This window comes from Asterias rubens, chromosome 8 (assembly GCF_902459465.1).
Source record: "Asterias rubens chromosome 8, eAstRub1.3, whole genome shotgun sequence".
Classification (NCBI taxonomy): domain Eukaryota; kingdom Metazoa; phylum Echinodermata; class Asteroidea; order Forcipulatida; family Asteriidae; genus Asterias; species Asterias rubens.
Window position 1 is genome coordinate 11,721,503 of NC_047069.1, and position 25,607 is coordinate 11,747,109.

Genomic DNA, 25,607 nt, shown 5'->3' on the forward strand with positions numbered 1-25,607 from the left:
GGACGGCAAACAGCAAAGCACAGAAACATTAAAGCAGAAATTAAGAATCGGGGCCTCGAAATAGTAAGCAGCGGTGCTGTGGTCGGGGAAGGGATGGGTACCTGAACTGGGCAGGGTAGAGTAAAATAGGGTACCTTTCAACACGGAACCAATTTTAGTGGGGGTTTTTTACATTTGATTCTGCTCTATGTCTACCACTAAACAAAATTATCTGCGTTAACTTTGGTTTAAAGGTGTCAAAGAACTATAGTAAGGCATAATTTGCAGCAAGTAATTTGATGTATTAAGTACAAGTCCAGTCGCAAGTCAGTGCTGAAAAATAAGTCATGGGTCAACAAAAAGTTACTCGATTCTAAGTCGCCTGACTCGAGTCGACAACTCCATAGGTTACAACACAATGATGTGAAACCACTCCTTGCAATTGTTGTATCGAAAGTTATAGTCCCTTTTCTATATGAGTGTGTTATGATTGAGCACAATGCGAAGAACTACCCATGTGATAACAGACAGGTGGGTGAGAATGTGATGAATGTTTATTATGAGTGTGAACAAGTGTTTATTATTCTTCAAGACTCTTCGAACCTTGATCTTGCGAATCTTGACGAAATAACATCACGTAGGCGAGATAATAGGCTCCAACATTTTCGTGGTTTCCCAATAATTGTGTTGTCTCCCCGAATTCTTCTCTCCCAGAGAAAAGCAAACAAAACAAGATATGACTCAGGGTTATACTATTGGACTCTAAAATGACCCGTATAGGCCTTTTTCAGTTTTGAAAATATTAATCACTATAACATAAAACGCATTTCAAATGATTGACACTGTCAAAAAAGACTCATCCGTCCTCTGGCAACATCATTTTGTGTTCTGGGGACTCATAAGAATGCAGTTATAATGGTTGCCATAAATTAACATGCAATTCCAACGGGATGATATTGGCCCCCACTAATTGTGTCAATATCAAACGGGCAGACAGAGTGGCAATCGCGGGGCAATGAGAGGCCACCGTACCCCCTCTCCCGGACAAATCCCGGAGAATATGTCCATAGTTTTAGAGAGGTCCCTTTTGTGGTGGGGGAGAATTCAGAGTTCGGAACTTGACCCCGCTAATGCAAACAACCTATTCATGAGCTGGTGTCTGTTAAGTGTGTGAATAATGTCAACCAGCCCAACGCAGGGGACCAAAACAGTAATCTATCTTAAAACTATGTCAATATTTCTATGTGATGACAACTTGTGCATGAAAACACAGTGCATAGTACACGCTCTACATAAAACAACTTGTCCATTTTTTGTTTTTTCTCTTCAACAAGTGTCAGATAAGAATGCATACCGTACCAAATATTAACAGAGTTTAACTGTACTTCATTGCCGTGTAAAGACGCGGACTAAACCACAATTATGATATAGTTTTTGCTTATAAAACCAGTTAGTTGCAGGCCCGGAATTTCATATTAATGGGTGGGCAAGGCCATTTTCATTTTGAATATTGGGCAGTCCTATTGGACAATCTGTATGTCAAAGGAAAGCTTTTGAAGGGGCACCAAGGCCAAGACCAGAGCAACAGAGGCCATGTTCTCCTTGACTCTGTGCATATCAAGACATGCAAGTTGTGTCTGTGTATTAAGAACATGAAGTGAAAATTGTAATTCTTTCAAGCGACGCGGTCAACCTCTACATTACTTTCGTTGGGAGGGTTCGAATGTCATATCAAAGTGTTCAAAAGGCGCAATCTTTTCTGAAGTGCTCAACTGTGGGTGGGACCTATCAGGATTTCGATAAGGCACACACAGTTTGGAAGCTTTTTTGACCCCATGCCCTATAGTCTTATATGTGTCTTTCGGACGCCTTGTTTTGAAAGTTTAGGGACAAAATCTGGACCCCCTAATTACTAAATCACGTCTCAAACCGTAGTCTTGCATTCATGCAATCACTGAAAGAGCTCTGTTCAGATTTCATTATGTTGACGCAATTGAGCGTACTGACCCCAATACGTTCCGGAAGACGAGACAAAAGCTGGCTGTGCTGATGAACAAAATCAGTGCTAGGCTCCCGAATACGGAAGCGCATGTGCCACCACTCGAAAAAAAAAAAACGCCTCTATATCATCATGTACGTACACGATAAGTTAGGACATATCGTGTACATACACAATATAACTTATCGTGTACGTACACAATAACTTATCGTGTCTTATCGTGTACGTACACGATAAGATATAGTTTTTTTTATTAATGTGTATAGAATTTCAACACATTTCAAGCATTAGCTTTTGTACCCAGTTTTTCATATCCTTGTGTGTGTTTAATCTGAGCAGGGGTGAAAATGATCAGCATGTTTATCCTTTAAACATGTTTTAAATTGTGCTTAAACTCTTAACAGCTTTGTTACAGTGTACCCGAATGCAGAAAATGTCTAAAAAGGAACAAGGGAAATTGTGGTGTTGTTTGTTGTTTATTAATTCAATAAGAAGGCATTCCAATCGTTTATGTCAGGTTGGTGGTTCACTATTCCACTGCTATTATGGAAAACAACATCCAAGACTATACGAGACTATACATCGACTCGAATTACAGGCTGCATGGCGTTCGTGACGCAGTAAAGGTGTCTTTCTTGAATTGCTTCATAGTTCCATATACCGTGTGATACCATTTAAAGTGAGATGCCGGCTGATAGTCTTGATTCAAATCACCATGTTCGGTTGTGTAAAATATCATGATGGTTTGCAACGCGATACCAACTTTCAACCCTCTAATTACATGACTGCATGCCAAAACGGCTTGTTTAAGAGACTGTTTCCAACAAAATAACAATCAATTTACACAGACCTCTTCTAGACCGTGATCTTACACATCACAAAACCCTGACATCAAATAAAGATTATTCGGCAACAAAATAATTACAGTTTCACTTTTATAATCTCATTTACCAAGTTGGAGCTTTACGCGTGGCTGTGTGCACATGCTATGACATCACGTGCGAACCCATGTCTTTCTACACTACATTGATCGCACGCGAACTGCACATCTTTTTACATAACACTAACTTGAATAATCCAGACTAAACGATCGTTATGAGTAGTTTGCACACGTTACTATAGTCACCCGGCTCTTCTCGCGTGCGAGGCAGCCTCATTTTGTTCAATCTTCCTTCAAGGACCTGTCCTTTCGGTCTGTATACTCAGAACTTCCCCCCAGTAGGCTCCATCTCCCACCGGTGCTTATTGACTTGCATAATGCATGATGCATACCATTAACGAACCCTTTTCATCCGAGAAACAAGCCAGCGGCACGAGATAAGACTAATAATTGCATTTTTTACCTGCACTTACTTCCAGGTTTTGGGTATCATGTAATTATAATAGTAGCTCTTTTGTCTGCTGTATTTGGGAAGGGACTTATGTGATCTCAAAATCCTAGCGAACTAACGGATCCTCACTCTGTGTCATCACGATGCACCATAGCAACTGCAAACGCGTTATGGCATGTCTACAATACAAATATTAATGACCTTATGTTTCAGTGAATTGCAGTTCACCATGAATGCATTATAGATGCAGGATATAACAAGTTATGGCTTCAAAATTGTTATTTAAAGGCACTGGACATTATTGGTAATTACTCAAAATAATTGTTAGCATATAATACTCAATTGGTAACGAGCAATGGAGAGCTGTTGTAGAACATTGTGAGAAACAGTAGTTTTTGAGACAGAGGTCATTTCTCACTAATATATTTAAATTGAATTCGAGACCTCAGCTAAGGTCTCGAATTCAAGCATCTGGAAGCACACAACTTGTGGTTTTTTTTTTCCATTATTCTCTCGCAACTTCAATGACCAATTGAGTTCCAATTTTCACAGTCTTGTTATTTTAAGCATATGTTGAGATACACTAAATGAGAAGACTGGTCTTTGACAATTACCCAAAAATGTGTCCAGTGCCTTCAATGATACTTTCTGGTACACCATGAAACAGTATCTCTCTTATTGAGGAAAGTACATAGACCTCTCCTCCTGAGACCAGACGGTGGGTTTCGCCTCATCGTCTCGGCTGATAAGATGTCCTAGTTTTAGTCATCTTTTATTGGCTTCGATGTCTCATGAGCCATGTACAGTGTGAATGTATTTACAACAACCGACACCATTTTGTCGAGCGTGTTTAGTTCATTTAACCATATTTTGTGTCAAGCATCACTCTAGAACGATGTAACAGAATATGCCACAAAGGGCGAGATGGTACCATTTAGCGTTGGTAGCATGTATGTAAAGATATGACCATATGTTAATATATTATTTATAATCCTTGTTTAAGCGCCATACGGTTGTGACCAAATTGTCTAAAGATATATGTCTTGTTGCTGTTCTTTTGGAGAGTTTGTCTGAATCATGTATGGTTAAGTTTCAAGAAACATTAATATTTCACCGAAAGTTGTGCACGCGTCGACAAAATGGCGTGCGATTGTTGTATGTACTGCTACACTGTCTATCACGTTTAAACGTTTAAACTTATTGGAAATGTAACTGTCTGCAAAAACAGACTTACACAGTGCATTAAAGACAAGTGGAAAGCATTTTTAAGGCATGTGATAATTATAATTTTAGATGGAATTACTTCTCAACATAATTGGTTACAGCACCATCTTGACTTCCGGGTTGAAATTGTTCGACCTTTGATGTGATATCATCGGTTCCTATGGAATACCGTTTTCAACAATGTGGGTTTTTTATGCCATGAACGTTTGAGAAATGAGGTTCGACATCATCAATCTATTCCTACGGATTGAAAGTGAACGAATGATATAGTTACACCACGGTCGACACCCTTCAAATAACGCAGTAGTTATTTGAACATTATGCATGCCTTATAATTAATAACCAGTTTGTATAACAAGTTACATAGCGGCACGTTTGATAATCCAACATTCCATGTAGTCAATGCGGTAATTCATCATAGGTCTGTGAGGTCATTAGTGCAATTTGTATTGGTTTGATAAAATTACTTTTGCTAATTTATTTTAAGCTCCTCTCTGGTAAAATAGGGTTTATTTATCAAGTGTGTTCTTCAGAGTATTTGATTGGCAAAAAGAAACATTCATTTCTAAGTAAAACATGATTTGGTAATTTATATGTTTCCAAATGTTTAACTTATTATGCATTTTTTCATGTAATGACCTATTGATCATTTACAAAGAATATGAACATGCAACTAATGACCTTGTCTTTGAGCCGACCAATTATCCCATAATTTGGTTATTTCATTAGCTAATGAAATGGTACTTTAATTAGAATTTAACAAGGGTATTTAATTAGCGGTCGTTTATAAAAACAGGAACTGCGGACATTTTCTGGTTGCCTCATGTTACATTACGTTAATTCAATAAGGCTGTTGCTTAAACAAACACGCGACTGATCTTTAGTGCACTGCGGCAAAACTACATAGAAGTTGAATTCCGTATGCTTCGTTTTTGAAAAGGCAAGGGCACCAAGGCATTTTCTCCTTGAGAGGGCATTATACATGAGGAAATTTTAAATTTCTACTGTAGCATTTCAAGGGCACCGAGGCAACTACCAGGGGCATGGAGGCAATCGCCTTCGTTGTGTCCGTCTAGTATCAGGCCCGAACCCTTATGTTAATAATTTATGATATTGAAATATTAACAAAAAAGCAAAATCATTATGAGCAAACAGATTAGGCAGCTATAATGAAGGAAATCAATGAAATCTCCTTGACAAATTGCTCTGTTTCTGGCGCCTTTCTTGATGATGAAACACACACAAAAGGAACAACTGAAGAAGATGAAATACTATGTTCTCACCGTGGGTTTTCAGGTTGCAATCTCCTGTCCTTTGTTGTCAGTCGGAAGACGTGAAACCATGAAGACGCGAAATATCCTAACAAGGCGCAGCTCAATGCGGAAATGATCGCCTAACAACCACCGAAGGAGAATCACGGCATGAATACATGTCCGAAGTCCAGACGGTTAAGATCCAATCTGATTCTCAAATATCCCAGCAAGGTATCATCGGCTTGGAGGGCTTTGTTGTGTCTGCTGATGATACCGAGGTGTAGTATACGTGATCACATCTCAGATCTCAACCCCTGCATTTTGTTCTTATCCGGACGGCCTGACTGTAAAAATGTACGCTACTCAGAATGCTGAGTGGTGAGCAGTGACGCAGCACACGTGCGTCAAGTGGGTGCTGAGCGCCCTCAACGGTATGGTGTATACCATCCGGTGAATGTAGACGGATGCCAGTCAGCAATTTTTTGGTACATCAGCAAAAATTGTCCAGATGTTTTTTTTTTTAAGGATTCCCTTTTTTAATCCATTTAGACAAAAGAAAATTACCCGTGAAAAGCACTTCGACAGTGGCAATAGTGATGACTTGTACAGACAACAAAATTGCTGCCAGTCAACTCGCCCCTGACCGGTTTCCATGTAGTTAACTCGTCCCTGACTGGTTTCCACGTATTCAACTCAACCCCTGATTTGTTTCCATGTAGTCAACTCGCCCTGCCTGGTTTCCATGTACAATAGTCAACACGCCTCGCCTCTGACTGGTTTCCGTGTAGTCAACTCGCTCTGCCTGATTTCCATGTAGTTAACTCGCCCCGCCTGGTTTCCATGTAGAGATGCTCCTGATATTGATGTGCAGTATGGTAACGAGAAGGACGAGTTGGACTCTCGCGCATATCGTGAGAGTAGATCGTGCAAGTTGTTTTAATTTGAGAACCACCCGTGGTGGCACGTGTTCGTTATTCTATAGCTGCATGCGCAAGGCCTTCGTTCGTCGCCAAGTACCAGTACCCGTCCATATAAACGAGCGCAGATTAACTTATTCATTCAGCCATCGTTTGTAAAGAGCAGTGCCATAAATACTCTGCTTATAAAGAGTGTATTTTGAAGTCTAAATGACTGGTTGGCCACAGTCCAAGCGAACTTGACATGACGAGAGTCAAATTTAACATCTATTAAATCGTTGTGATACCCTCTGCTAAAACATGGTATTAAAACTGCCTCTAGCTACCGGGTAATATCGGTGTCCTAGTTGGTTAGACACTGCTTTAGAATTGCAAGGGTCGTGGGTTCGAATCGGACCCGAGAAATTAATTATACCTGTGTTTATTCTCCCAGAACTCGGGAAAGTACTGAGTACAGTGCTAACACACATCAGTGTATAAGGGTAAAACAACATTTTATATGACGAGAATCGTGCTGTCGGACCGTTCATTACGCTAGAGGTACCGATAACTCCTTGCTAATCATTAGAGATATCACTGTTCCCCAAAGAAAAACATTCATCGCAATCGTTGGAGGCGCTGTAACTTTAAATTTTGGTAACTTGATTTGAAATGGTTAATTGTAATAACTTTACAGCTGCAGCCATAGGCTGAATTGCGATCAAATTACAAAGTCTTAAAGATCTAAAATTAAGAATTAAAACTAATTACAACCAATAACGAGCAGTATTTTCGCCAGTGACGTCATCAGCAATTGCGTGTGATTTTCACTCATCCAAAACACATTGAAAGGCCGTGGATTGAAATTGAATCAAACACGCTCTTAAAGATCTGATGTTAATGGCACCAGTCACGTCCCACGTTAACCTATATTTTGGGGGTCTATCAGTGACACTTCAAGTTTGCGGGCAGATTGATTAACTGCTTGCCAAGACTCTACAACTTGAAAGAGGTCAGTGTCTACATGAAAGGCGCAGGGTCCTACAGGACGGTAAATGCCCATTCAATTCAATGTGACCAAACCGAGGTTGGAACAGTAGTCTAGCCCCTAGCCAACTCAGAATTAGGTTAAAATACTGTTTTCTCCTTGATAAAGGGCACCATATGAGGAAATTGTAAATTTCTATTGGAGCATTTCAAGGGCACCAAGGCAAACACCAGGGGGCAGGGAGGCAATCGCCTTCGTTGTCTCCATGAAGTACCATGCCTGGTCCCTATACTTGCATCGTGATCAAATTCACCGTGATTTGAAATTCAGTGCAGACAGTGCACGTTTTGACAATTAATTTTGTCTTGATGATCTAAAATGGCTGCACGGTGTCCTCTTCAGTGAAACAGGGCACGTCTGGACAACTATAACGAACTCGCAGTCACTGTTGAGCACGTCTATTGTATCAAGCAGTCATAGGTGTTCATGCACCATCAACCAGACCAAACACGGGTCTATACGGTCACAAAAAGTGTGTCACACGAGAGCAAAACTATTTTTATTTTTACTGAGAAAGTAAAAAAAGTCATAGAATTGCAAGGCTATTATGATTACTTTTGAAACAATATTGTCTGCTTGCACCTAACCACACGTTGATGTTTTGGGTGTGACAGATTTCCCTTGTATAGCAGAGCAAATTGCTACACAAAATGTACCAGTTGCTATTTAGGAATCACAATTTGCTATTCAATATTAGCACTCAGTGTGCACAACAAAAAGTTTAGTCTAAATAGTTTGTTGTTGAACTTATGCCAAAGTGTTGTAGGTGGACGTGGTATAAAAAAAAACAGTTTGCTATGCAAAATTGCATGCCGAAATCGTTCCCGGAACGAAAAGTTTTGCACTGGCCTGCAGAACTTATAATCACGTGGTAAGAATTGGAAGAAATCATGGGCAAGAAAACTGGGGTGGGGGACTGTATGAATGGTTGTTCATGTAGGTACCTCCATAGTACCCCCCCCCCCCCAGCCCCCCCCCCCACCTCCCCCTTCCCCCCCCCAATGCCGCAGGTCCGACAACGCCCCCTTTCTGCACTCCTCTTGGCCGTGTTAACTTGTGATCATGAGAAATGATTACAAAATAATCACAGCCATAAGAGGTAATACTAGTTGATACCACGTCCACCTACAACACTTTGGCATAAGTTCAACCAAAAATTCTCACAGGATGTTGATGTGCTAAAGCATGATTGAACTGGCTCATAATGTAGCCTATGCTGATGACCGTCTCGCAATCTTGCTCAGGGCAAACCATTTCGAATTACCCCCGCCCACCTACCTATTTCACAAGAACCAACATATTACATCAAATATGAAACCGGTCAAAAACATATCTGAATGCTTTTGAAACTATAATTGTCGGTTATGTATACATGTATGTGGTAATCATCACTCATAAAAGTGCAGCGCAGTTCACAGTACTTCGTTGTGAGTATTACAGGGTTAATCTTAATGAAAACGCCTCTTGGCCATGTTTTTCCTGCACCAGTATCCCCAAAAGATGTTGATAGGTTCGTGCATTGTGTCAGCACCATGCCTCTTTTAGAGCCACTTCTCACAGTTCCGAGACCCAACTAAGTTGACCAAAATCACATGACGTCATCGCCCATGATAAAGTTCTCTTGTGCCATTTTGGAGGTCATTTTCCCTTGCGTGTGCGTTTTAGGCGACACGCGCGCGGTTCGAAAGTTGGATTTCCACACCACCATGGCAATCTTCATACCTTGTTGGAATAATGTTCGAGTCTGTAAGCATTAAAAGTTCATTCTAACCTCTGTTGTACACACCCTTTAAAGCATGTTAAAACGAGGGTTGAAATGGGCTATTGTTGAAGTTTCTCTGAAAATTTGTTAAAAGTTAACGGTACAATGCAGTTAGTACTTTTTCACAACTTTTTTGCAGGCATTTTCTTTGCAGGAAAGGGAAAACATCATCATAATAATATATACCAGCTCGACCGTAGCGAACCGTTTTACATCAAAAACCACTGGTCCATGGTGTATGACTTTTTGTTCACAATCTATGAAATGTGACATTCGACAACAAAGGCCTATTGTGTGAGCAAGTGGGAGAGAAAATTTAACATTTCCAGACGATTCTTGTGGCTCATTTATGTGATTCCGGATCGGCTTTCATAAATAATGACAATGAACTTTTGCTTTGTCTGGATATCGCGAGAACATAACCACGCGCCACTGAATATACGAGAACACCGGCTTCTTCGCGACGAAATCAAAAGCTATGTAACATTTTTGGCCGCAAGCAATTGAAAAGCTCCTCCAACAAATAAATATATCATCATTATTAAGTTTTTGTTTCTAGAATTCCCTCAAAGACACATTTCCAACTGCCAGTAGAGAATTTGACCTTCCTAAGTCTTACTAATAGCAGAAAGCATCAAACTTTTACCAGTGACTTTTCGTTACGTCGATAGCTCTTAACCTTAGCTTGTTTTCTCTCTAAAATGAACTTGACGATTGATTCATAAACAAAAATACCGTGCAATCATTGTTCTTTCCTTGGTTTGTATACGTACGTGCTTGCTTGAGGAACAAATAATTCCCAGGAACACACACGCGGGGCCGAGGGTCTGAACTAAATAAACACTATCCTCGGTTTCTGTCTGCCTCTGATGCTCTAATAACCATGTAAGAAACTTCACAACCAATCCGCATTAGTATTGTATGCAGTTTCATTAACGTTACGTTCCCACACCTTTTTGGTCACGCCAAACGCGCACACTAAACAAAACAAAATACATCAACAAGACACACGCACCAACTAAAACATACACTGTGTGCCAATTCATGCAAAACGCCCCCCTTTTAACTTACCAAATTATTGTCACATTCATTCCCAAATAAATGCTAAACCAGAATCTCTGGAGCGGAACCTGGAATTCCAAATAGAAAAACAAAACACAACACCCCGATTTGGAAACTGAATCCAATGAACGTTTTTAATGGAGAAATTGAATCACTGCTAAACCAGTGGGTGCAGGAAGACATCAATTCCGGTGGTCCTGGTGACGACTCAAACGAGGTTCTTACCCTTGAACTAAACGAAACTGAGACGGGTGAGAATTGACAACTACATCGGTACTCTCGAGTCTTAAAAGTGAAATCCAAGACACGGTGTTTACATCAAAATAAACGTTTGTAACAGAAAACAAATGACATTTTGTATGAAACTTAAAGCGTTATAAAACACTGTCGTAATATTTTGTTCACTGAATTTCGTGGTACACACATGCCCATGAACTTTAGACTAGCGGGACTCGGATGCGGCCTACCCAAATCTGAACCAACGATTCGCAACAAGGGGGGTATACTAGAATTATGCAGGTCGATACTTCACGGAGGCAACGAAAGCGATTGCTTCCATGCCCCATAGTCATTGCCCTGGTGCCCTTGAAATTCCCGAGTAGCCGCATAGGGTACCATTTACCAAGAAGAAAATGCCTTGGTGCCCTTGCCCTTTCAAAAAAGAAGCATACAGCCCTAAATTGTATTTCTTTATTAAACAAGAACATGCCATTAGAAAGGGAAAGACCATTTTCATTCTGCAAAGGGCAGTTCTATTGGAAAATCTAAAAGTGGGAAACTTTTGAAGAGGCACCAAGACCAAGAGCATAGACAGCAGAGGGCAGGGCCTTCGTGGCCTCCAGCTATATATCCCCTTTCTTCTTCTATTGTTCTACAAGTCCAAGTATCAGAAAAAAATAACAAGTACCTTAATGTATAAAGAACCGAAACTGATTCACAAAGAGAAAAATCAAGTAATCGAGGGGGGGGAAATATTCTGATGATTTTATTAAAAAATTTGACAAACGTGTCGATGAAAAAGCGTTCCCAGATTTATTTTTTTCCAACAATGATCCTTTTCATTACGGGCAATTATTCCCCAGAATGTCCAAGTACATAAGCTGGTACTTTGGAGAGAAAACGTTGGTTTCAAAAAGTATGCCTTCCGGATGTTTTGTTCAGAACAATTGAGGGCGCTCCCCAACAAAGTACACGCCCTCAAGCGGGTTTGAAAGAATCCTTTTACAGAGGCTCGCGTGTGCATTATAGGTAACAAAAGAAATTAAAATGAAATATGCATTTCTTTTGTTACTGCGTGAATGGGCTTTTTGAAAAAAAAAAGCAATTTTCATGAAGAAAACAAGGACGACACGTTCGTGGTTATTTTCAAGTTCATTTTTCATTGTAATCGGACATAGAGGGTGGAACTTGGAATGCAGTGGTTAACCTTTTTCCGGGAGTTACTAAAAAGAAAAGGGAAAGCCTTCTTTTGTTACCGAGTGAGTGACATTAATATTACTGACAGATTCTTTTTATCAAACCTTTTAAAATGGTTTCAACACAATTCCATCCATGATAAATTACAGCATAAACCTTCTTTTATAACGAATAGAAAAGGGTAGGCCTGTCTTTGCCTTTTTCAAAAGACCCGTGGTTCTTAGGTGCACGCTTACAAATGCATGTAAGTACTGCAACTCCAAACTCAGTCTGTGGTATTAAAGTTAAATTGTGGCAGTTCAAACCACAGGCTGAATTGAGTTTGTTTTTTAACTTAAAGGCAGTGGTAATTACTCAAAATAATTATTTGCATAAAACCTTGCTCCCCATTATGAGTAATGGGGAGCTGTTTAGTATAAACCATTGTTGGAAGCAGAGACGATGTTATAGAAAAGTCTCTGCGGCCTGGCTCGACAGTATCATGATAAAAAAAAATTCATCAAATCTGTTTCTTAAATCTGTATCACCTTTTGTAATAACATTTCCAGTGGGTAGTTTTATGCCAACTTCACGAAAAACAAAGGACTGGAAGGAGTTCACAGTCTACCCCTCGTTTCGTCAGCACTGATGTACAACCCCCGGATGAGAGGCCCAATACACGGCAGCATTGTTATGATCACATCGTCTTCAAACACGCATGACCGAGTATTGAAGCCCAATTGTTGATCTTTCCTGTGTATAGGAGATGGCTATCCATCAGTGCTAGCTTAACCTGTTTATTTAATACAAGCAAGCTGATCAAAATTACAAACAATACGATACACAAAAGTCCCGTATGGGGGAGAAAAACTGTCAACTCACGTCAGTCAGTGGGTGCTTTGAGCGGGTCATTCCTATTGAGTTGTGTCTGTACACATTGTAGGTTCCAGGGGGCCAATCCGGGACCTCTTGGTATCGGCAAAAGTTGTGTTAACTTTAGGGGATTCGAATGGAACTTCTTTCTATGTTATTGTTACAGTTCAAAACTGTGTACATTATCGGTTAATCCAATACAAGTAAAGGAATCTAGGTCAAACATTGTATGAGGATGGGGAAATGATGGCTGATATTTTGTAGAAGGCAATAATATTCAGTTGTGAAACCATTATTTCAAAACGGTGCGTTATCGATTAATACAAGAAGAAACTGGGCCTATATGTCAAAATGGTATGCGAATGGGGAAATGGTGGCTAATATTTGTATATGTAGAAGGCAAAAGCTGGTAGACTGTCCCTTATATCATGTAAATCCATGCTTGTTTGTGAAAGGGCAAGGACACCAATGCATTTTCCCCTTTGTAAATTTCTACTGGAGCTTTTCAAGGACACCTAGGCAATGACCAGGGTGCATGGAGGCAATCACCTTCATTTGCCTCCGTGAAGATCAGGCCTGTCTAGTCAAAGAATCCACATACGATGCTATATAGAAAGAAAATTGCAAGGAAGTTCCAAAGAAAGAGCACGTTAACCCGCGTCGCCGCAATGCGTTCATATAGTTTGAATTAGCAATGCACTCTAAGTCTGCATTCCCATCCTATAGGAATCCGGTCCATTGCTTAACTTTAACAGACATTTGGGCCAGAATTCTTCCTTAATTACTTATTTTTTGTAATACTTTTCCTCTTATTTTACCAGGTGAACACGGCGAGGTTTTCATTTTGCGAGACAATGGAAAACATTATCTGTGCCAAAGGCTGTCGAGAATTGTAAGTGTTATTATGGCAACCTACAACCGTAAGAGCTATTGCTTGACAACGTTGGAGTTCTCAATCATTTATTTGGTGAGTTGAAACTTTTTTGTTTTGTTTATAGCAGTGTTGGGAAGGATCAGGTTACAATATGCACCAGAAAGGCAGACTTAACAGAAGGTGTGTTCAAAAATCATTTGCCTAAAACTTGCACTGGTCACGTTTCCAGCAGTCTGGGATTAATCCTAGCTCGATAACTCGCCCTAACTGGGTTCAATGCGTCCTACGTCTATGGATACGGAACTTAATTCACCCTTAGTCCTAAGATGAATCCTAAGTTAGGAAGAGTTTGGTGAAATCAACGGCAGTGCGATTCAAAATGGCGGCCAACTTGATGACGACACGAAGTCAGGTGACTGTAGGGGTCAACTGCCGAACAATACGCGTATAAAAAGTATAGGGCTACTAAGCCGCCATAAACTGCCATTAATCATTTTTTTCTACCTTTCAATGAGTTATGAAAAGGCTAGATTCCAACGTCAACAATTCGAGGAACATTGGTTGACTGGTTGTTTGGAAAAGAAAAGGTGTTTGGTGATCATGCACTGGCCCTACGTGCGGAGTTTATTGCTCCATGGCGATACTGATATATTCAAAACAAAACATAAAAATAGGTCGGTTCCTTTTCGTGGAAGTGTTTTCTTGAACTAGTTAAATATAATCGGAAAATATGATTGTTTGCATTGAAATGAGTTCATTGTCATCGAAGACGAGAAGTCAAGGTTCACTACCAAGATGGCGGTCACATTTTGATAAGACTACAGTACCTTCGGACTAACCCTGGCTTCAACTGTTGAAGACTTACGCCTTCCAGGGACAAAGAACCAGACTAAAATAAAAATGGCCGCCGGTCGATACTTGGAGGCCACAGATTTATTATAATTGCGTCAAATGTACACACAGGGGATGGTGTATCTGGCTTACCTTATAATGCTCCAAAGCATCGATGGCTCTATTGTATCCGTCCCCATTGTACGTACACAAAGCCGAAAGGATCTCGAAGACTTGTTTCTTCACCGTTACATTGTCCGTGCCCAACGCTGCGTGAAAGAGACAACAAATGAAACAAGGTTAGTTAAGAGCCTTGTGTGGAAACGCCGCCAAATTGTTCGGGTTACAATGTGGACGGGTTCAGTAACACCCAGGTAGTCTGGGAGTTTGGAAACACCTCTACTCTCATGTGGAAATTGAACCAGAAAAGGGGCCATGGTCATCCAATATCTATGACTGTGTGTAGTTTGTAAGATTTAAAACCACTTCGGTTTCATATCAGGTGGTCTGACTATAGGTAAAGTTTCATGCCGGTACGTTGAACTCTTCAAGCATGGTAAATTGGTTCTTTAATGGGCTTTTGATTGTGAAATATACCAGACTCTCATTTTCGATATAATTTAATAGTTCAACCACTTTGAAAATCAAGAAGTGGAAACTTATGACTGGTCAACTCTAAGACGGTCCACGCTCGCGACTCGTCAAACAGTCTTACGAAAAAATCATTTAGATTAGAAAACAACAATGATTGAGGTCTGGAAAGTGTAAGATTCGTGGTCGTTGATGAGCGATAAAGAAACCTTGATGACTTTGATGTCTGAGGCATTTGTACTTGTTAAGAGCAATTGAGAAAATTCTGTTCGAATATATATAGTGTGGCCCTTAAGTCACTGTATTTAACTATAGTTAAATCCATGTTTACAAGACGCCACCTCTTCCCGTTTTGTACTCATAATTACTGCCCAACAGTACTTTCTTGAAATGTTTTGTCTCTTAATACGAGGGAGTAATGGGAAAGGTAGCCTAGATGGTACATATTAGAGTCTGATTTTGCAGAGTCTTTGATTACACCGAAAATTACTTATGTTGGACGGAGTTTACTTGGGTGAGTTTCTGTCTGGCAACCAGGCCTGTATTTTCATCTTTAAGAGGACATTTCCATTTTGCAAAGTGCACTTCCATAGGACAACATTATAGTATATATTGGGACACTTTTGAATGGGCACCAAGGCCAAGAGCCAGGGCACGGAGGGCATGACCTTTGTGGCCTCTGTAATTCCAGGCTCTGTCAACTGTTCTTAAGTTGAACAAGTTGGGAACCTTGCGAAGCGACATGTAGGTCCGGGCTCCGAAGCAGGTGCATTTTTTCGTCGTGTTGTCATCCACACTGGCCGCTGGGATGGAATAATGTTAAGTGTCATCATTCTTTGCAGGGTGTTATATAAATTATAAAAACGACAGTACATAATTCTTCAGGTGGTCAAAGTGTTTAAATGAGAGTCTGCCTGTAGTCAAAGCGTCTGTGTGCTGCGTTGTAAGAGCAGGGTTTTAGCTATAAAGTACTAAATTCGCGGTCGTTGAGTTCTAAAGAAACAACATTTGTGACCTTGGTGTCAGACGCTGGGAAAGTGAACTTTGTTTCGTGTTGTCATCTTCACTTGACGGTTTGGTATAACCACAAAGCAAGGAACATGTCCTTGCTCTATGATACAACAGTGTAGTTCTTGGCAGGGATTGTAAAAACGAAAGCACAGAATCTTATTCAGATTATGAGTTGCCTCTATACTTACTAGCCAAAGCTTAGGGGCTATGTGGGATGGGCTATGTGTGTGATGTGGCCCCAGTAATCGTGGCCCACTGGGACGTAAAGCTTGGATGAAGGTTGGTTAATAATCCCTTCTACGGTTAATCCTCACGTGGATTATCCAGACTTTCAGTATATCTAAAAGCATAAGTAATGCAAATGAGGAGTGCTGTACATGTGATTAGATGGTTATAAGCAAGAATAATTTGAAGTTACTTTAGCAATGTTTTGAAGGTTTTGCTTACGGTGGTAGATTATTTCAGGACCTAGCTAGATGCAGTGTCCAATGTAGGAAAATATTAAACTTTACATTTGAACGACTGCCGTATTTATCACGGTGGGGTTAAATCAAACTAGTTTTAAAAAGGGCTAAAGGTAGCAGTTAACAATGTTGTTTTGAGACAAGTTAGTAATGGTCAGCTATTGGCAGAATGCATTTCATCAAAACAATATTTATTTGGAGCTGTTGATGTGAACAGAACATAAAGACCGTGTATCTGAACATTTTAGGGTTGTGCTTTCTCCAAAACCTTGGTTCATAGCAAATCTTGTGTTTGGTTCTGATCATAATATAATGAAATCATGCCCGTATGCTTCGTTTTTGAAAGGGCGGTGGCACCAAGGCAATTTCTCCTTGGTAAAGGGCACACAATGAGGAAGTTGTAAACTTCTACTTGAACATATCAAAGGCACCAATTTCCTCATGGAGCCAATCGCCTTCGTTGCCCCTGTGAAGTATTCAGGCATGGGAAGTATTTATATCATTGGCAGAATGTATGAAGGGTTCGTGATGAGGCAATGTGCTCTTTAAGCTGGCTGAAATGAAACGTTAGCACTAAGGCTCTGATGTTTCTGATCAGCAGAGAGACTGATCAGCAGAGTTTGAGTCCTGGTCGTGGCACTTGTGCAAGATGCTATACCTTAAAGTGAGCTGGGGTGGATTTCACAAAGGTATAGTCCTAACTTAGGACCAGTCCTAGGCAATGCTAAGAGATAGGACTAGTCCTAAGTTAGGACCAGTAACTCATCCTAACTTAGGACTGGTCCTATCTCTTAGCATTGCCTCAACGAGTTCTGGGGTGGATTTCACAAAGGTAGTCCTAACTTAGGACTAGTCCTAGACAATGCTAAGAGATAGGACTAGTCCTAAGTTAGGACCAGTAACTCATCCTAACTTAGGACTGGTCCTATCTCTTAGCATTGCCTAGGACTAGTCCTAAGTTAGGACTACCTTTGTGAAATCCACCCCAGAACTCGTTGAGGAGTATACTATAGGGGTCGACCCCGGTGTTTATGGTTCTTATAGCAAGAAACTTTGTTTACAGGGAGGCTTGCGAGCTACAGTTATTAAGTTCACTTATGATGCATCCTTGGTTTCATTACCAGATCCCAATTTCTGCTTAAGCGACAAAATCATTGCGTAGTAAAATCAGATTACCGGCCAAGACTCCACTCAATTGTTATGCTAAGTAAACAACAGCTAAATCCCAGTCACAAGCAATGTATATGGCATGAAATTTTGGCCAGTAACATGTGTAAAACGAGCGAGCTATTTTCGTGCTTAAGCAATTTTTTTTGCGTAAGCAGCTCTGTGAAATTGGCCCTTGAATTGTAAAGAATAGTGCACAAGATGCGTTTTTGAAACCTGACTCCGGTTTGTAACTAAACAACTTTGTATAAACTAACGAGTTTAAAACATGACAACGCTGCATCATCAGCCATCAGTACATGCCCATGCCAATGTGCTAAAACTCTTATTAATCAATTCTAAATTCCTGTGTCTTCGCCTGATGGTGAAGATGATCCAGTACTACAAGATAATTGCTCGGATGTCCCTGGACAATACCTAAACCGGCAATTAACGAATGATGTTTTCCCTTCAAATTACGCGTCCAGGTACTTATTGTCACCTCACAATACCGAACGCGATGGAGCGAATTGCAGGGTCCTTCTTGGGTGGTGGTGGGGTGAGGGGGAGATTAGTGGAGGATACAGACTGGGTCTCAAAGGGCAGATGACCAGATAGGTTTATTCCACCACACTGAGCCTCTTGTGTTGGGTACGTTCTCCACCTTGTATGGGGAACTTGTTTTGGCGAGAGCGTGTGGTTAAGCCTTCCAAATAAAGAAGGCGTCTGGTGCTTAAGCATGTCCCGGAGGAGGTTGCCAAGATACCTGATCACAAAAGAGGGGAGGCTGATGAACAGCAGCTGCAGACATGTTGTTTACATGTAGATTTTGTTTGTTGGTTTCGTTGGTCTGCGCTTTCGTTTCAGATCCTTGCAAGTGTAGCTCCACCAGGAAGAAAGTGTATAGTGATAAATGTGAATTTGTTCCAACTAATACTTGGTGATGTAACGAAATCAACCCGATCATGGTTGCAAATATTATGATCCTTACCTTGCATTACCAAAATGGCTTTTGATTCAAGATATGTGTACAGCAAATGTGCGACAATGTTTTGCACATGGGATTGTGCTCGACTTGAACGCTATCTATCCAGACTTGGATTTAAACCCTGGTCAAGGCGAGAGAGTTTTGCCGAAAGTGGTGCTTTGGCAAAAACCAAATCGGACCACAATGTACTTTCGGAACCATGCTAAAATAGGGATGTAGGCTGGAGCTGAGTTTTGGGCCTTGCCTTCAGTCACAGCACTGAGGGCACCGTAGCTGCTTAAAGCCATTTGACCCTTTCGGTACAGAAAAAAAAAAATCACAGATTTACAAATAATTTACAGGGTTTACAGAAGGTAATGGTGAAAGACTTCTCTTGAAATATTAGTCCATGAAATGCTTTACTTTTTGAGAAAACGGTAAAACAATATATAAATTGTCGTTAGCGAGAATTACGGATTTGTTATAAACGCATGTCATGACACGGCGAAACGCGCGAAAACAGGAGTGGGTTTTCCCGTTATTTTCTCCCGACTCCGATGTCCGATTGAGCCTAAATTTCCACAGGATTGTTATTTTATATATAAGTTGGGATACACGAAGTGTGGGACATGGACAATACTGTTTACCGAAAGTGTCCAATGGCTTTAAGGGAAGGTTCCTCACCCCCAAACATAGTCTAAGTGTCGGCTGGAACTGATTGTTGTTGGTCCCGGTCACAGCGTGGTGGTAGAATGGTCACAGCAAGGGCACTTTGTGGAATTTGGTGCTTTGTGAGGTTGTTTTCGATACACATTGTACGTTTGGAACCTTTTAAAAAAGTATGGGTGTAGGCTGAGACTAAGCCTCCGATGGAAATTTTGATCGAGTGCAACAAGTCAAACTATTACAGACAGAGTCTGGAACTGAACTGACGTTGCATAGTGAAACTTCATAAGGAAATGTCAGATACATTTAGGTCAAACGTTCAATGTTACAGAAAACGTCTGGGCGTAGGCTGGAACCATAATTCTTTTGCAACGTCAGTCTTTTAGAATAGCAAGTCAAAATTGTCAATATAGGTTACACAAGACTCATACAACAATAACCTAAAATACGGTTTGAATTCCAATGCTTTGCCGATTGAAAACATTTCCAAAGCCCAGACAAACATATCATAACCCCATCTATTCAAATGTGCCTTTACGCCGATCTGATTTGAGGAGGGATCGTCCATTATCATGCTCTTACAGTATTCGTCAAAATCATTACCAATGTAACGCATGACTACCCACTCGACAAATAATCTTATGACTTCTTACGATCCACTTGTGGTTCAACCATCGATCAAGGACCTACGAGTGAGTTTAAAACGTGCCGATCTAAAAAGAAATTTGGGTTATTTTGTCCTCAGATGTAAAAAGCACATCCTTTCCGGTTGTCCGGGTTTTATCAACTCACGACCGGGTAGAATTGAGCCCACAACACTGTAGTGTTATCAGCAGTCAACAAGAGGGCATGGGTACATACGCACATAAGTTTCCATTCACATGATGTTTGTTCGCGTATGGGTGTCCAAAAAAACAACCTGCCAAAACCTTTGGGCAAATCCAAAAGAGCCCTACGTGCAATTCCTGGACTGTCCACTCTGCTAAAAGCATTCGTTAGGGTCCCGTTTGTTTACATACTCAGAACCCCTAACGTGTCCAGGGCGGATAGGGTTTCGACCATTGGTGCAAAGATTATAGAGCCTTATTTTGTGAGTATAAACCACCTCTAGGCTACCATCCCTCGAGCCACTCTCCGACCAAAGTGCTAATTAAAAAACTCTAACTCGGAAATGACTCTGCTGTGCTTTTGTTGTCCAAAAGTGGCTGTCCACAAAAGAGGGAACGTACTTTTTTTCATTCTCTCTGCGTGGCTGTTTCTTGCAATAATTTACAGTAATTTATTGTTATCCTGGATTTACAGTTACCCCTCTAGGGTCTTTTATTCTTCATACATCGGGCATTTTTGAGATGTTTTGATTACTTTTTGAATTCTCCCCCTCCCTTTTTCCGATAATTGGAATTTGCTCTTCATTACTCGCCTCGTTGGTAATCGTCAACGACAATAACAATCTTTGATTTGACCTGAAATGACAACGACTGACATGTGGTCTGAAAGCCATTTGTCAACTGTGTCAATTCAACTATTTTGTATAAACCAGGTGCACTGTAGTCGCTAATGGTACCAGAAAGTGTTGTCTCTCTCAACCAAACTTGTGTCTGAGATACGGACAGTATTCAATAAAAACTCATTGCCTGTTTGTATGTATACAATATTGTACAAAGTATGTTTTTTTTATATCAATGCATGACTAGGAAACAACTTCATCCTTTTGAAATCAATGACGAATTTAAAGATTTGAATTGTGGTAAATGTATGATTTCTACATCATCAATGGTTGGATGAGTACGTGAGCCCGATGTGGCTACTACTCGAGTAGATCGTACACACCATAATAGAACCCTGATACTATCTTCAACCGACCTAAATCTCCCGGTCCAGTTGGTATTGACAGCAGTGTTTAGCCTTAAGGGTTCTCGACAAGTCGATATTGTGCGCCATTTTAAGTGTTCCCCAACTATAGTCTCTACAATAGGTTGTACCCCTCCCCCTATATACCCAAAGTGTGTAGTTTGGCATTCAAATAAGAACCACCATTTTTGAACGCTCCACTGCCGCTGTTATAAATCTATTTGAATATAAGGTGACAGAAATTTACGAGGTCTTTAAATCTCCGCTTATCTTGATAATAATCTGCCGACTTTCATTGAGTTTGGGTTTATGGTTTACTTTTTTTCCATCCAGATTTTGTTCTTTCTTTTCATGAAAGAAAAACTTGTAACAAACCCATGGCTATAGATAGGCCAACATTGTAGCAACCGTGCTGTGGCACCACGGTGTGGATCCACCATTTTATTTTGTGTTATTTTATTATTATTTTTCCATTCCATAAATTGTATGTCCTTCACAGTTGGGTTTCTGAAAAGATGTCAACCAATTATATATGGTGGTTTTTTGTCCGCCCAGAGGTCCGAAGGCCATCTAAAGAATAATTTCAAGACCACTGTATGCGATCAACGAAAGAAAAAAAAATCACACGTATACAGACACCTGTTTTTCACTCAAACAGTAAACACAATTTTTTCAAAATTTAAATCGCTCTTTAACGGAAATGGAGTACAATATGATCACCATTTAGAGTTCTGTGACTTGATATTTTGGATGCCCAGCCAGAACTGAACACAAAGAGGGGGTCACAGTTGCAACCATAGAGGGGTGGGAAAATATCATGACATCCTAATGGCGAGTCTAAACATGACGTCACATGTGTAATACAAAATGGCTGCATTTCCTAAACTAACTGTTCATATCACATCCGTTTGGGAAGTGCCTAACAACTTTTCGCTGCTGGGCATAAGCAGTGTATACTGTGTTACGCTTCATACGAGTTCTTTGCTATGGTTTGCATGAAGATGATTCTGTTTGCCTACATCTGTTTTATGTTTTGCAGGTGTATAAAGTAAGCCACTATACTTGTGACCTGTGTTTTAAACATGTATTGAGGTATCACATGGGGTTTGTTGTACATATTGTTCGCCGATCAGGAGACAGGTTTTCGATTTTTCTTATGATCTATAATCAATAAAATACACTGTAATGTCGTCGTTTAGGTAGGCATTGATTTTCTCAGAGGTACCATGAGAAAATCAACTAAGATATCAAAAGGCTAGTATTGACAATGTTGTGCTTTAACATGTCTACAACAGTTAACCTCCAATGGGAGAATAGACATTCAATCGAGATATTAGTACACTGCAATAACTTGGTGTTCAAATTAACACCGTTGCTGGTGTCACATATATATACCAACAAAGAATAACAGTTTACAACACAGGGTGTTAAAAATAACACTGATTTCTACCAAAACAATTACATTGGTGGTATTGTAACACCCTAAGTTAATTTTGATTCTCTGTTCTGTATATGTGGCAACACCCATTGTGTGAATGTTAACACCGCAGTTTGTGCAGTGTACACTCCAAACGGGGTTTCTATTGAAGGCTGCCTCAGAAATCCTCTATAAATATTGAAAATAACTTGCCATTCTCTGATTTAGAGGTTCTGTGGCTACCCCGTTGTGTTGAATGATGTGGTATTAGGTAAGACGCGCGATAGATTTGGACAAATTCTACGTCATCGCGTGCAGGGGATTTAAGTTTGCTTTTAGTCCAAAAATCCCTGAGCTCAGTGGCTTTGTACCTCCAGAGGTCAACTACCATAGGTAAATATGCATACATAACAGGATCATAATGTGTGTGTGTTAATGGAGTGCAAGGCAGGCCTGTGTATGCTTCGTTTTTGAAAGGCCAAGAACACCAAGGCATTTTTCTCATTGGTAAGGGCACCCTATGAGGAAATTGTAAATTTCTACTGTGGCATTTCAGGGCACCGAGGCAATGACCTGGGCCCAATTTCATAGAGCTGCTGCTTACACATTTTTGCTTTAGCAAAAAAATCCTTGCTTAGCAAAATCAGATTACCGGCCAAGACTCCACTCAATTGTTATGCTAAGTAAACAACAGTTAAATACCAGTCACAAGCAATATATATGGCATGAAATTTTGGCCAGTAACATGTGTGAAATTAGCGAGCTGTTTTCGCTTAAGCAAATGTTTTGCTTAAGCAGCTTTATGAAATTGGCCCCAGGGTGCATGGAGGCAATCGCCTTCGTTGCCTCCGTGAAGTATCAGGCATGGCAGTGTAAACGTATCACTGTGAAAGTATAGTTTATCGTTTGCATACATGTGCAAAGCTGTAAAAACTTGTTCCTCTCGCTTCCTTGTGTGTTTAGAAGTGTACAGTACAGAACCGAAATATGGGCAACAGTTTATAGACTTGTTAAATGATATACAGTTTTAACACCAACCTGTATAATAAGGGGTGGGGACAGTCAAATCCAAACCTATTGCTATATTATTATGGTATACAGAAAACTGCAAGACAGTTGGGGATCTAATATGTTGTGCTACCTATACGGAAGATGTATAGCGATATCTCTACTAATCTGATATTGAAGTGACATCGATTCATCTGATATTGAAGTGATATCGTTTAATCTGATATTGAAGTGATATCGATTCATCTGATATTGAAGTGATATCGATTCATCTGATATTGAAGTGCTCAATATCGCTTAGTCTGATAGTGAAGTGATATCGATTATCGAAGTGATACTTACTGAGCTTGTGTTATGGCTCAGTTCTGAATTTCCTCAGACCAACCAATATAAAGTGACCATAAACAGGGTTTGCCCTTAATGTTGTCATTGACCAGTCACCATTGTCATTTCACTATAGTCATTAAGATTCTTTTCCAACCAGAAGTCTATACATCATATTCAATGGGAATGCTTGTCAACACTGAACTAGGAACTAGCCAGCCGGAATACCTGTGAACATAGAGCAAGGTCTGGTCCTTGCTCTATGCTGTGAAGTATGATGTTTTGCAGTTTTAGTAATTTGTTAGGGAGGTGTGTTTTGTATCGCCATAAAGATACCCTGTTGTCATTGTACTAATAATAAACACACTGTTGATAAAAACTTTCCAAACTTTGTATGTGCTTTCTGAAAATTTTTTAAGGTTCAACGATTTACATGGGTTAGGAGTAGGTTTTTATTTGGGTTACTGCGTCAACAGATTGGTGGAGACCACGGAGACAGGGGTCCGCTGTCGCGATGTGGGTTGGCCCCTCCAAAATGGGTAACTATATGGAACGACCACTCTCATACTAAACCATGCCTCTTGGATGTAAGCCATCTTGCCCAGACCTGATCTTGCTAGCTAAGTTTACAAGTTGTAAATCAAATATTGTTGAGCGCGGTTGTGCAAAGTACAGTATTGATATAGCGCAAGCCGAACGCAGCCCTAATGTGTACATAGTTTGACCCTCCTCTCGTGTGCTTACCTGTTGCCAATTTACGGGGGAAGTCCTGATCATCAATGATAAAGTCCAGTCCCTCCGGGCTGTTCATCACGGCTTTCAGGCTTTCCACCACCTCAACCTGAGCATAAGCCCTGGCAATACTAGCTGTAGACGGTTGGCTCAGACTCGTCAGAGCCTCAAAGAGTATTCCAAGTCCGTTTAGTTCCAGAAAGTTCAGCATCCATTGCGAATCGCACTGCGTGAGCTTCTTCTTCAACCGGGAAAAACTTTGCGCGGATGGTGCACCGCTACCACTGTGCAAGAGGTTCACGTAATGTTCCGGTTCGTCGCTCTTGACAGGGGGTGCTCCCCCTATCGCCTCGGTGTCATCATCAGCCCTGCCACATCGTGCCTCTTTGTAATTTTGGCGCCTCGCTTGTTGTAATAGTCTCGTCCAGCGTTTATGTACACTACCACTACGTTGTCGTAAGTGCGGGGCCAAAGCGGACTCAAACTCTGTCTGTCTCTTGCGGTAAAGATTCGGTGAGGTTGGTAGAGACTCGCACATACTGACGGTTCAGGTGACCCGTATCCTTGGCAACTGCTCTATTTCACACCCTTATCCGTTTCGGCATACCTGAAAACACACAGATCAAAGAGAAGGGAAAAAAAGTTTTAAAAAACCACAGTTATCAAACTGTCTGGTAGAACACTTCATTTATTATCACAGGCGTGCTCTTCCCGCGTGTCGGTATGTAAAATATGGTTCCCTTTACAAGTGGGTGTCTTAAACAAACATCAAGACAAAGTTTGGGGGTATCCATGGTCGCTCCTCAAGGAGTTACCAATCCAGCACCTTAAAACTACACTGGAGTGTATTTACCAATAATTTGTTCAGACGAGCCGACGCAGTTTAGGTTCCCAGAATGTATA

At 40.6% G+C, this 25,607-nt stretch overlaps 1 protein-coding gene across 1 annotated transcript in view; it reads right to left on the reverse strand.

Annotated features, from left to right (window-relative positions):
* Window positions 1–3,434: 3,434 nt before the first annotated feature.
* The window catches only part of LOC117293585 (inverted formin-2-like), a 33,525-nt gene continuing 11,352 nt past the window's right edge, over window positions 3,435–25,607 (reverse strand). The window contains exons 2-4 of the mRNA XM_033775944.1: window positions 24,717–25,311; window positions 14,681–14,796; window positions 3,435–3,488 (exon numbers count right to left, since the gene is read on the reverse strand). Of these exons, the coding sequence (XP_033631835.1) occupies window positions 3,435–3,488; window positions 14,681–14,796; window positions 24,717–25,242 (696 nt within the window). The 5' untranslated portion in view covers window positions 25,243–25,311. The remainder of the gene's footprint in view (window positions 3,489–14,680; window positions 14,797–24,716; window positions 25,312–25,607) is intronic.